Consider the following 14,420-nt stretch of genomic DNA (forward strand, 5'->3'; position numbering starts at 1 on the left):
ATGTCTAGTCCATGTTCAACGTCACAACAAACAATTAACATGACGGCGATAAACAATATCTCGCAGGCTCGATTACCTCTATGCTGAAAAAACATAAAAAAATTTAAGACGCTAGCAATGGAAGAAAGCTTCTGCGATAGTGCATTCACTGGGGTAACTAGACATTAGTGATTTGTGTTGTTAACATGCATATGATGTTTGATATATGTTTATTATTTCATTTTACCTTAAACCCTATAGGATATTTACACGCGCATTTTAATACTGTTTTAGTGGTAAGATGGTGCGACTAGTTCGTTTGTAGGGATTGAATGAAAGACAGGTATGGCCTTTCTTCCATTGCTAGCGTCTTAAATTTTTTTATGTTTTTTCAGCATAGAGGTAATCGAGCCTGCGAGATATTGTTTATCGCCGTCATGTTAATTGTTTGTTGTGACGTTGAACATGGACTAGACATTGAGTTTAGCCCCGATGTTTTCACTCTGTATTAGCCTTTGGAACAATGGGGATGTGTTTGCTGTCTTCATATTTGTCGTTGTTTATAGCCAAGTGCGATCGCTTTCTGAGGAACCCTTCTTTTTGACTGTTCCTGTTGCGGCGTTCCGGTTTCGGTGAGGGTCGGGTTTTTTTCTTTGGCCCTTTTCTTTCACAAGCTGTAAAAGGAGCGTTGCTGCCAGTCAGTACTTATGCATCAGCCCTTGATGGCAATGAGCTATGCCCCTTTCGTTGCTGAATATATTATCGATGTTCAGTGAGTATAAGCTAGCCTAAATCACGCGTACACAACCGTACGCTACCTATCTTGCTAAGGTCAGCTGAGATAGGTGTAATTGGGATAGCTGGTTTTCCAACATCGCATCATCGACCTTGTTTTGCTGACAGCCACTTTCCACAATCATACCAGAAAGGGAAAAGTTCCATTGTCAGGTGTCAGACAACGTCTTTAGGTCACAATGGTCATAATTTCTCTATACGTGTTCTACGCTAGTAATTACCGAAAGTGTCGGCACAGACGTAAAATGCGTGACGTAGTATAGCGCTTGCAACATTTCCGAAGAAACTGTTTCGTTTTATTTATGGTTGTGGCCAATTTTAGCATTTATGAATTTATTATTATAGAACCCTATTATAGAAAACGAGATAAAAACTATAAGGCAATTAGTGGCGCATACTGATAAGTGTGTATTTTGATTTGATTGGTTTCCTTTCCAGAAATCAGACAGCATCATGCTACAACGGCCATTTGGCGCTTACCGAACCTACGGCTTCGTCGCCTATTGTTCGCACCTCACAGACTAGAGGTTTTACCCAGTTCCTATCTGCAGCTACAGGACGTCAGCCGGTCGCAGCACCCCTATCCTCGTTCTACGACAGTAGCGAATTGGATCAGCCAGAGTTCGGCCGTTTTTGTGGGGACCTCATCAATACAGGCGGGCCGGTTATTTTCTTCTCAGAACGGAATAACGTCACACTACAGGTGGTGATACCAAATCGGGCATCGCTACATTCGTATAGCTTTAACCTATACCTTACATATCGTTTCCATCCGAGCAAACCATCGCGCACTCGTTACGGAGACAGCAAAGATCCCATTGATCTTGGAGTGCGTGCGCCAGAATCCTTTTGTGATCGAATTTTTGAGAATTGCGATCGAAAGAAGTGCAAGATTCGCTCGCCAAACTTTCCAGGTTTTTATCTACGTAACTTCACGTGCCGCTTCACAATTCGCCAGCTGACTTCGCCGCAGGGCACTCAGGCGCAGATCGTTCTGTCTCAGAAGAATGAATACAAAATATCGATATACACGGGTCGCACGGCACCTGGTGGCGCTAGTTCGCAACGCGCACTCACGTCGGATTGTTTGGGCGATGTAGTTCGCATCTACGACGGAGGCAACTCACAGGCGAGTGTCCTCTCACGCTTCTGCGGATCGGGTTCGCTCACTGAAGTGGTATCGTCCGGGCCTGAGAGTAGAGTCGAACTGCATTCAGTTGGAGCGCAGCAGCTCTACGCGTCTAAACTTGAACTGGACGTCGAGGTTCGTTTCGTCAAAGCGGATGATTTTCGGGTCGAACCCGGAGGAAAGTGCACCTTTGAGATTGACGGCAGTCGCGCGGAACGCCGTGGACTTATCTATACCCCAAACCACACCATTCCGCCTAATACCACCTGCTCGTTCCACTTCAAAGGACGCGGAGTCCACGACCGGGTCTGGATTTATTTCCTATCCTATTTCGTTGAGGACAAGCAGCGTTGGTCTAATGCTGAGAAATGTGATGTGGCTTCACTTGAAATTGTCGACTTGGGCGCGCAGGAACTGTTCCAGGACGCCAACTCCTCCATAGACCACTCGACAAGGCGGTTCTGCGAGAAGTCTTCGCCAAGGATCTGTGCCCGTGCGGCCGAGTATCCACAGTTCATTCCGTTAAGGCCGTGCCGCCTGCCGGATGACAGCTATCTATCCACAGGGTCCGACCTTGTCATTCGGCAAAAATTTTTCAAGTCGTCCGACGTTCCGCTACGGCGTAGTTCATTTATGGCCCGGTACGAGTTTGTCGACACGGAACAGGCGGGCATCGACATGGGTCCGCATCACGGACCCTGTCACCGGCATTTTCAAAGCAGTACATCAAAATTCGGCCATTTCGCCTCTCCAAAAAATGTATTCATGTATGGTCGCGGTGGCAGCGAGAACATCACTTGCTCCTACTATTTTTCTGGTATGGCTAGTGAAAAGTTGCGTATCTATTTGATTAATCTGAACTTACCAACAACGCAGTGCGCACATTTCTACGATGAAGCTACCCAGAGATATACGTGTAGGATGGTTACATCACGAACGAATGCAGCTAAAATCTCCGCTGTTCAAGTGACTGATCATTGGGGTGAGACGTTCACTCCAATGGGATGCTTCTGTAATACCACTTCACAGCTTCGTAAGCCGATCCTCATTGAGTCTGTAGGAAACAATGTCACCCTATCCTTTACAGTACAAGGCATGTCAGCTCTCGAAGATTTTAATTATTTTGGATTCGAGGCGACGTACGAGTTCCGTCCAGCTACCAGCTGTGAAGGCGGAACAGCCAGAAGGAACGGTTCTGAAGGTGAATTAACATTTGTAGCAAAGGATATCAGTTCTCAAGATACTCCATTGCGGTGCCGCTGGTACATTGAATCCAGTCCTAAAAAATATCTTTATCTAAAGTTCCAGGGCCATGATGGCTCTCGTGCGGCTTCGTGCAACCCGGGAACGAATAAATTTGTAGTTTACGCAGATGGTATCTCTGATCCGGTGGCCGTCGTTTGTACAGACGGGGACAGCAATCTTGCTAATGGAGACGCAAAATCTCTAACGACGGATGCGTTCCACGCGCCCAAAGATCCACCGCAGTCCGAACCTCAATTTGACCTCTTCTCATTGAGTTGGTACAATGAATCGGAGCGACAACCTCGAGGTCTACCGACTAGACGCAACGTTGACCGCGTTCTCGTTGAAGCTATCGCTGTGAAGGCAGGTGCATTCAAAGTGCGTTGGCTCGAAGTCACCAAGCCATTCTTACGTACGTCATCCGGCCTTACATTACGTAATGTTAACTGTCTGTATGAGTGTCCCGAGTTAAGTGCATGCATTTCGCCCGAGTTATGGTGCGACGGTACAGTGCATTGTCCCTCGGGTCACGACGAACGACCTGAACATTGTCACCAATTTCCGATCATATACCTAGCTATTGCATGTGGCGCCTTACTCGCAACACTTGTTATTACATCCGCCGGAACGCTGTTATATTGTCGGCGCGGAAAGGACCGCAAAACGCGAGACATCCCCAATGACGTTCAGCTCGAACCACCGAACAGCTGACCTTGGCTAACTCCGGGCCAGCAGGGCGCAAGCTCAGGCCTGGACCTGGTGCAACAGACGCCAGAATTGCAAACACTTGATCTGTTACCGCATCAATCGCACACATCACTTCAGCCGGGCGATAACTTCGTGCTCAATAGCACGTGCAGCTCCATGTCTCGCGTTCATCCCGTGCAGGCGATATATGCGCCCCCAGCTGTACCCGGCATGTACGGTCATACAGGCAGCTCACGTGGACCGTTCGTTTTGTACGACCCGCCGCCCTTGTATGGAAATCATCCAGCATCACATGCGACACAGGGCCATCCCGACGACGAGCTCTACGTTGTACGTAGTATACGATCCCCGTGTTTGTAAAAAAGATGTTTAGCCAGCAGACACGCACGTACATAAGCCCACACAACAGTCTTTTAAATAAAGGCATAACAAACGTTCGCACAAGCAACAGCGGCAATACAATTGCATACCTCAAAACACGCTATGTATTATCTTTTACCTTCTCCCTCTTGCGTTATTGTTTTTTCTACTTTATAACCGTTGTTGCCGAATAATGTCAATGATGTAATACTATAGCTAACAAAACGCGGAAATTTACGTCGCATGTGGCGTACACGGGTGGAATACGAAAACAACGTTTTGGCTCTCTCCACTTTAATCACAGTTAATCGAAAGGTGGTACCCGTTTGAAGTACTATAACATACAACTACTAATACCGTAAAACAATGAGAAATTAAAGGTAAACACTATATAATACATCTAGTACACACATACTAAATAAATATATATATATATGTATATGTACATATATGTGTATATATATATATATATATATAAAAAGCTAATGTTGTAATGCCGTTGTTGCAATGCAGAAACTCTACCGTACGTTCGTATCTACAATTTTCCTGTTACCCAAAACAATGAAAATAGAAACAGAAACACAACAGCCATCCATAGCATTTGTGAACAGAAAAACGAATCTTTTGTTGAAGCTACTAGGAAGCCTTTTAAGCGCGACGTAAAAAAGTCAAACACTTGGGAGTAAGAATACACCGATGGTGAAGCTGTTGGAGAAGCTAGTGATGTTATAATACCAAGAAAAAAGAGTGTAGTACTGTCAGGAAACCTAGTATATATAGACGTACGGCCCAAAGGTTTTACCATGGGAAAAACAGACATGAACGTGTGCAATACACACAGGTACAATACGATGAAAATCGTCGTACAAATCGAGTCTACGGCGGCGTGTGCCGACCCCCTTTTTCTGGATTTCTTCTAACCCCTCCGTTTACCGCCCCGTTGCGTTCACAGCTGACGAACGCACTGGGTTGTGAAACGCGCTTGCCAGCTCGCTCGCTCGCTCACAAGCTAGCTGCTGCTATATGGAAAATGGAACATGGAAAAAAACATCGCAGAGACAACGATGGCTATGTCCTTGGTCGTCGTCGACTACCACTTTGACGACGCCGTCCGTAGCGAAGACGCAGAAGATGGAAAAGCCAATGGACTAAAATACGAACATGCAGCAAGCAAAAAATCTATCTGTGCAAAAGGTTCGAGAAGAAAAAGGCGAGAGACAGAGATAGTTTGGAAAATGGGGATGGCGAAGGGGGCTGAAGGGAGAGTCCAGAAAAAACTCGACCGATAAACTCAAACGGAACACACGGCTAGCAACCGGCCGACGGTCGGTTGGCGAAAGAAGGTTTCTGTGTGCCAAATAGGGAACCTAGGGTTTAAATGGGGTTTTCAAGAAATAAACAGAAGCGGCATTGGGAAAAACAGCAGCAGCAGCAGCAGCAGCAGCAACAACAACAAAGGAAATGCTCTCGCAATATGGCATCGCTCCCACTTTTTACGCATGTGTACGGCACGCAGACCTACGCCGAGCGATATTTGGAGACGAATACATACATGCGGGCGTTACAAATCTATAGATACAAATACTCGTTTACCTATCCCAGCCGGTCCCATTAAACCCAAAACCTCAACTTGTCTAGCAGACAAAAACGAAGTAGGAAGCAGAAACCAGAAAAGTTGGTACACACAAACGAAAAAACAGAACAGAATATAAGTAGTGAGGACCCGGCGGGAGTTTTGTTTTATTTTCTATGTGAACATAAGGCAAAACGACAACAAATATCTTACCTGTTCATTGCAACTTTACCATTCTGCACTTAGTCCAACTACCAACGTAACATGAATGTTTGCCTATCTTTTACGCCGCTGAATGGAGGCCCAGATGAGGCCCAGGGTAAGGGCCATGCGCGAGTGCAGTGAATGGGCAAGATAGCTGTATGTTAAACTATAGGAGCAAGAAAGAAAGCGAGTCGAGTGATAGCGCGAGATTGAAAGAGTGTTCTTGTGATGAAGACACTAAAGCATGCGTACATGCACGCATCGCGGAACATATTCATACAATAATATGTAATAATAAAAATGCAGAAGATGACAGGCAACGGTTCAATTTCGATTCAGATACCCAAAATTCGGATACGCTGTACTCAGCCAACTGGCTTAAGATTCCAAAACGATTTTACTTAGTCAACATGCAAGAGTTGCATCTGAAGTTTTCATTGCCCAGCGGCAAGCGAGAATGCAGACAAAATGGATCATTCACTGTGTATTGTACATAGGTGTATATATGGATATTTGACAGGATGGGTAAGATAGCAGGCTGCATTATAGCGGAGAAAAAGGGATGAAAATAATCATGATAATAAAAGTACTAATAAAAGGAGAACCGCCAACAGCGAGCAGACCGTCACCTTAAAGGTATCTCGAACGGAGTATCCTCTTGTGCCGTATATACACCACATACAGGAGATAAGACTAAAGGCTGATGGCTATCGGCGGGGGTAGCGTAGTACAGAAATGGTAAACTGAGGGAAAAACGAAAAGGTTATATGTGAAAATATATAATAATGAACCTCGCTCAATAAAATGAAAGACAATACAGTTGGTGGTGGTGGTGATGCTGATCATGACGACGACGATGAGTGAAGTGGAGGCCGTTCGAGAAGATGAGAAGACCGGAGAGACGTGCGACACTGACCCTAGTTGATGGATCCGAGGATGATAAATATGTACCAGTGATTTCAAAATATTGTAATTCAGTGGTCTTCTATAAAGAATAAAGATAAAGATAATTTTTATTCTACACGCCTGTTATCCTTTATGTATGTAAGCGTTTAATGGCTTGTTTCCTATAGACATTTTGACGCAGTCACGCATCTCATCACAAAATCACCATATATAAAGAGCTCACATGTTTAGAATATGACAACAACATTCGATTGAACTATCGGGTAATACCGAACAATGAAAAGTTAATTTAAGTTATTGGCATATGGGTGTATGATATGTGGAAATACTATCTTAGGAACCTGCCTCGAACATCTGCGCTCAAGCAATGTTCAGAACTTCGCAAACAACGTTATCGGACCAAACAAGGCTAATTTGATTTTAGATCCAGCAGAACTTTGCTAGAATATTGCAGACGTGACGTTATAATTTTAAAATCGGTAACGCATACATTTAAATAAAGTTTAGAAGTTATATAAAAGAAAAGGCGTAAATCATTGGTAAAAAATTACGAAATCGCATCTTTGTATGTTTCTAATAGCTGCTTGTATAAAATCATCGACACCGTTTTGTCAGCCTAATGTTACGCAAGTAAGCGTTATCTGTGATTGTGTTGAGCTTCTTTTCGGGCGCCAACCGAAGTGTGGAACAAATTTGAATTTTTTAATACTGAAGCTTCTCATTATGTCCTTTTTCAAACACTGGCCACTTCCCTACTTGCAAAGTAATACCATTATCTATTAACAGAGAACACTTTTATCAAACAGTAGTAATAGTGATAAGTGAGTAGTTTTCTCGCAAGTGTAACTAGATAAAGAAGAGGCCTACATACTCAATCATATTAGTCAGCACTTTGTTATTTATCCAGAGCCTGACGATTTGACGATTGACTATGCCTATTATTAATCTGTTGCATAAAATTGGTAATGTGTTTTTATAATTATTTTCAATGATTGCGATTGAAATAGGAGTTTTTTCTGATTGCTGAGATTTCCTTATAGATTTAGGTCATTAGTGGAAAGCTAAATTTAACATAACGTAGCTATTTAAAGAACCGATAAGGCCAATCACGCGTGTCCACTAGATAACGCCGTAATAGTATTGTGCCTAATAAAACGGGCCGTAATTTTCTATGCTAAATTACGGGTGAAAGTCAGCAGAGCGTAGATAACATTTACGACGATTGTCTACGCAGTGAAAATTAGTTCTAATCATATATGTATAGCATTGCACATATGATGAATATTAAGGAGGCGCCTGTCTGAAAGGACGTCGGACAAACCAAGTTAAACATCTGTCAAAGAATCGCTACGTTCCGTCTAAAGGGATTGATATAAGAAAGTAAAAATCGAACATACATGTATATAACACCAATCTACGATAATAACAGTACAATAGAATGAGGATATGCAAGTTTATCGAACGGGAGCTTTATTTTTTTGTTTGTTTCAAAGATTACGCATCATTTAGAACAGCAGTTAGTATGAATAGTGCGGCCTTACAGGTCCTAAGTTGTATGCATATACAATCCTGCGAACTCGTTTGCCAGTTATGGAATTTTGTGATAGAACATTCTTAGACATGATTAATCAGCGTTCTAAAATGATGCTGTGTTCCAAAAATTCTATGTTTACGAATTCGACAAGAAAGCATAACATAACACTAATATTAGCACAACGAAAACATGTATAATTTATCACCAACCTACCGGGTAGTAGAACGCAACTTTTTTCTGTACTGGGTACTTCTTTTGACCGAAATAAGCAATTCAAGTTCTGAGTAGAGGCCAAATCAAATACCCTTTGGCGTGATGCTCATGCGGGCATAGCAGACGCAGCAGCTTCACACTCATGTAAGATGCTGACACATGGATGCCGAATAATTTCAAATTTGCGCATGAAAATATAATCGTAATATTTATTGTGCTATGGTGGGCTCAGTAGAATTTTTCGAGCTTACTTTTTGCAAGAAGTACTTGGCAGATGTTAAATGATTCGGTATTTTGCCGTGGCGCCGTATTTTGATTCTAAACAAAGCCGGATATTAGCTTAGTAGCTAGCTTATCAAAGTTCGTATACACTATATTAAAATCGACTAAAACATTACAAGCAAAATATACGAGTTCGGAACAGTAAATCCCTTTCTCATACTTAGGCTTTTTACTGAGCGCTTGCACCGCTGAAGGCGAGGTCAAGCAAGGAGGCCTTATTTTCGCCTCGTCGGCTGAGATAAAGTGATCGTACGCTTTAACGGCGCAATGGTTTGTTATCCTCTTTACTTCCTGTTAGCAAACTTGTGCAATTACTAAACGAAAGCTGAGACTTTCTAAGTAATTCTAGTCTCGTTTCCCCTCAAGACTGACAGGACAAGTGTCGTTCCCTTGGGACAACGCCGCGAACTTCTCAGGTCGATCAATGGTCTATCTTTGAGAATGAATGTGAGAAAAGTAATTTCCCTGTGTCACTTTTGTAGCTTTGGCGCTTTTGCGGTATGCAATGAGCTCACCTACATAGCGGTTTATGTAAAAATCTATAGAAAGTTCACGTCAAGTTAGTCTTCGACCTAATGTCTTTTTACTGTTTTGTGACGTGGACACATTATAAGTCACAACTGATATTGATTAGGCTTCTGCAGTTTCTGACGCCCCCCAACACAAAAAGTTATATGTATATATATTTCGTATGTTATATATACACACATATATATATAGTATACGAAATGTAGAATGTCGCAATCACGCGAAGTTACATTACCAAAAACCGAAAGGAACGCCCAACACATATTACATTTGCTACATTCGCAAAAACACCCGTTCGTCAATCTGGCCGCTGATTGCTTATATTCGACTGATTAGCTTATAGAACGAGCATCGTCACCAACCTGAATTGAAGGTTCGCGAATAGTGAACCCGAGGCTGTACTTCTCTAAAAATGTTAACCCCCTCGCTAACATTTAAAAGCTAAATACCTTTTGTTTTCTTTCGTAGCATCTTAGTTGCCAATCCATTGGTATAGTTACGCGCGCAGCAATAAAAAGAGAGCTCGCAAGGAACAGAGGCACGTGAGTAGGCCCTCGAACGCTTTTTTTTTGTTAACAGTACATATTCAGTTGATAATATTCGACACATTAAATGATATAATGCAGCGTAGGATGACGTGCACGATAAAACCAATACCTGATCTAGCTATTTCTCGAATTGGGATAAGAATGAAAATACACTTAGGTGAGGTTCGAGGTTAATGTGAGGCTGGATACCTGTTTTAGGTCCTACTTAATAAAACAAGAGAGTGAGTAGAACAGTTCGTTGTAACGATAGTTTTATCCATAATGATAAAGCAGTTTTACAAGCATTTGATGTTTTCGTTTCTTTTTTTTTTGTCGATCGACCTAAACATGTCGCTCAAGTCGAACGTTTGCCGAACTCTCGAGACGGATAAAGCAGCTCAATATATAGACCAACTTTGCTATGTACGGCAATCGCATTTGGCTAAAAGAAATCTCGTTCGCAGATACATTTCGCAAGGTCCATTTAGACTCCTTGATTACAAGTCACTCCACAGTTGATTTTATCTTAACGGCATTAATCGTAAGAAATCGTGCAATATACGAACTGTTATGTCAGTTAGATATTGATTATAGGAACAAACTCTATTAAAAGCTTCTTCGTGCGACGAAGGCGCCATTTTGGAAAAATTGGACGTCTCTTGTTTGATTTCACCTCTTACTTTTCTCTGTGACGGAACTAACACGCTCGGAAACGGATTTATATGGAAGTTTTCAACCCGCAAGTGCTTTTTGTGGATATTGTTTATTTGTCATGGCTCATCGTGGAATCTTGTCTACCGGTTAATGAACGGCTCGAATCCAATTTTACAAACGTTCGGACCGTTCATGTGTCTCATCTTAAAGCTTCTTCTAGCTGCTAGAACCGTAATATCGTAAATCTGCTCTCTCGAAGTAGCTTAGAACTAACTTTTGCCAAGACATATCGCGCTCGGATGCTGACACTGAAAAAGAACACACTGCCCGTAAAAGGCAGCATAATGTATTATGCTACAACTGAATACAGACAGAAGCCCCTCATTCTGAAATTTACGTTTTCTGCAAGGGCAAACGCTATACAGCATGCCAGCGTGTACGAACAATTACAACAGTCTCAAAAGACTTACTTCCCTTCTTTATTCAGAAGTTTGTAGTGCGTGGTGAAGACGCAGCAAAACAAAGCAAACAAACGAAAACAAAGGAACGACAATCCAAAGCGTCTTCGGACTTCTGTCCCTTCTGCTTTTGTGGCTGCGTATGTTTTTCATTCATCTCGACTTACACGCCGTCTACCCTTTCCAACTGGATAGCTCTCGCAATGTATAGTGCCCGTTCAAAAATCATTGTTTAATTTTCCCTCCACATTCTGTATCCGGTGGCCATATGCATGGCCACTTATCCTTTGCACTTGCCTTATTCCGATCTCCGCGTTTTGCATGCGAATTCCTTGGGAAAAGGGATATAGGAGGGATTGGTTTAGATCAGAAAGCCAAGACGAGAGCACCGTATTAAACGGGTACAATTGGGCATAACGGCAGAGCTTGCTCAAAGTAGAAGAGAAAATTCATCATCAACTGTTGGATTGGCAGAGGTTTGTCCGGCCTACTACGCGACTGACAAACTTTACAGAATTCAGGCTGGTGAGCACCGAGAACTCAGCATTGGGAAAGAAAGTGTGTTACCAGCTGAAGGAAAGTATTTGGAGTCAAGGCTAAGGAAAAAGAAACCGTAAATAAGGAAAGGGGGTTGCTAAGAGGATGGCGCCGCGGAGCGACGGGCGCTTTCGCCGTGATGAACGAGGAAACTGCGGTGTAGTTTCTCGTGCGGGTGAACGTTTTTATGAGTATGTAATGAGAAGGGTAGAACAACAGAGGAGGTAATGTGAAATAGCATAAGAATTTGAGAGGTGAAAGATGCTGAACCCGAGGCAAGAGTAACGAAGAAAGACGAAAAGTTTTGGATTGGAACACCATTACAAAACCCTGCCACTTGCAAACTTCAGAAAGACCCTTAGGCCAACATGACATGTGAGAAAGTTGAACCATACAGGATACATCGTTGCCGTCGGTCAATCAATACTACCAAATGCAAAGCGCGGCCCGATGAAACGAAGTAAGTAACACATATCTCCGAGCCAATTCAATGATTAAATACAAGCCATGCGGACGTTTTAGCCAAGTTCCCTCCGCCATTTACATTTCAGCAGTCTGGGGCTCCATAGTATACAGCACCAAATATCAATAACAGTTTGGCGTAGTACGGCGACTAGACAGGCAATCGAGTCTTTTTGCCGCAATGTATTACGAGTTGTAGTTTTTTTTTTTTTTTTTTACCTTGAATCATGGCCATTATCCATTGCCGATTTCATAGAAGTGTTGTGATACAATCTCAACTATGGGTTTCAATGAATAACAGTGTAGCTTAGGTACGTAACAGATAAATACAATTATTTATTATGCACATAAGGCACCTAATACAGCCGGCAAACACAGAAAACCTGCGTTCATTAACAGGCGTCATAATGAATTTATACAATGTGAGCTATCAGGAACTGGGCCGAAAATATTACATTTATTAAGTAGAGAAATAGCGCCGAAGCACAATTAATAGCAGTTACATTTGTCGAACGTAACTGGGATCCAAGTTAACATTAAGAGGTCGAACAATCTGGAAAATTATTTGCATAGATTTTACCTGATCATCTGTTTTTAGGGCAATGATTGTGGGTCTAGAACTTGATCAAATAATTAACTTTAAAAATAATTTCCAATCAAATTTCAATAGAAAATATTCCAATTATTCCTTGCTGTTTTACACGTAGGTCGTTCCTGCTAAACTCTAACTTTTCGAACTTTTTTCATAAGTTTAGTTCCTTTATTTTTGATTAAAGTATGTACTGTTATTATCATCTATGACTTTCGGCTATTTGGATAGTAACTTATTTGTTCTGCTACCGTACAAGGTAATTTCGTCCAGTTGTGGGCAGCATGGTTCGGCCGTAATAAACTACTCAGGACTCATTAGATTGTAATGCATAACACGTTTATTAGAGCATTAAACATACACGGTAAGCCCTTGCAGTCCACCCAGTGGTATGACCGTCTGCGATTATGGTAGAAAATTTAATTTTTATCACAGTTCTGTATAAAAATAGGTCAGTGCTTCAACGCGAGAGCAGAGTGAAGCAAGCGTTATTGTTTTTGATTGTCCTTCAATTTTACCGCAACTAGTTGTCCATGCTTTCGTATTACCGATTGGCCAAAGTGAACGAGGTGAAGCCTAAATGCTACGACTTGTGCACTTTGTAATGGATAAACTTCCATTATAGACCTTACCTCTTCGTTATTCAATTTCGCAACGGCCTTCTTTTCGAACTTATTATCAAAGTTTCCTTTCTATGGTTATTTAATAGGATTTTCACCGAATACAGAGTTTATACGGTAAGCCGTCTCTACCATTAGAGCTCTAAAATAGAAGTTAAATTCGTGAACCATTTAAATTTGCAACTTTTCGAAGACTCACTACAGCTCGCCTCCTGAAAGCCCGAGTGACTCTACCCGAGGGCACGGCCTCAGACTTCAAAGGCTGATAGTAGATCCTAAATGTATGAAAAACAAACGCAAAATGTCACAGCACATAATGTCATTTTAAGATATCGTAACTCTGAACCAATTACCGCGTGCGCGCGCGAAATTTTTACCTATTTTACGCTGTTTCGACAGGTTTAGATGTCATATACTTCGTTTCGAGGTAAGTTTTTACTACCGTTTTGGTGGCTGTGCTTGTATGTTAGCAAATCAAGTAATTCCACAGTCGTTTTTTTGTAATGCATACCCTTCTTCTCACATCGTCGACCTGTATGTATATAAAAACCAACCACGCGGCGTATGTCATGTGGCTGAGCAGATCCACCATATTTCTGCGTGTCGAACAGGGCAACAGCTCTCCAAGTTGCCGCTGCCTTTGCAGCTATCACGACCGCCACGGGCAATGCCACCGATGATTCCCGTTCTTCTCCTATTTTGCCGTTAGCGTTGTTTACCTTTCTCTCCTCCATATCCTACTGTGTGCTTTTTTGGCTCTTTCTTTAGTCTGCAGCAGTCGGGCACTGTCTTCCTCTGACAATTCGTTGGGTGGATTGTGGAAAAGGACAGGAGTTCCAGGATAGAAGTTGCGGGTGTGTGAATATCTGAGCAAGGGGGACTAAAGCGAAAATTGTCGCGCGAATCGTATTGATGCCGCAACAGCAGCAGCAGCAGCAACGAAGAGCGGTGTCAGCTAGCTCTTCTTTCCTTGACTGAGCTCTTCCTTATCTCTGTTTTTCCTCATTTCCTGTTTCGCAATCTTTCTATATCTATGATCCTTACTATAAACGAATCACGTAGCGATAGCGCATTTCAGTCGGCAGCATGCGCAGTATTAGCGACAACAGTTTCGAAC

General features: G+C 42.4%; 1 protein-coding gene across 1 annotated transcript in view; it reads left to right on the forward strand.

The window, feature by feature from the left end:
* The window catches only part of LOC111267790 (uncharacterized), a 75,527-nt gene extending 68,513 nt beyond the window's left edge, over nt 1-7,014 (forward strand). The window contains exon 5 of the mRNA XM_022846287.1: nt 1,213-7,014. Coding sequence (XP_022702022.1) covers nt 1,213-3,859 — 2,647 coding nt within the window. The 3' untranslated portion in view covers nt 3,860-7,014. The remainder of the gene's footprint in view (nt 1-1,212) is intronic.
* Nucleotides 7,015-14,420: the final 7,406 nt, after the last annotated feature.

Source organism: Varroa jacobsoni, unplaced genomic scaffold (assembly GCF_002532875.2).
Source record: "Varroa jacobsoni isolate VJ856 unplaced genomic scaffold, vjacob_1.0 scaffold_1222, whole genome shotgun sequence".
Classification (NCBI taxonomy): domain Eukaryota; kingdom Metazoa; phylum Arthropoda; class Arachnida; order Mesostigmata; family Varroidae; genus Varroa; species Varroa jacobsoni.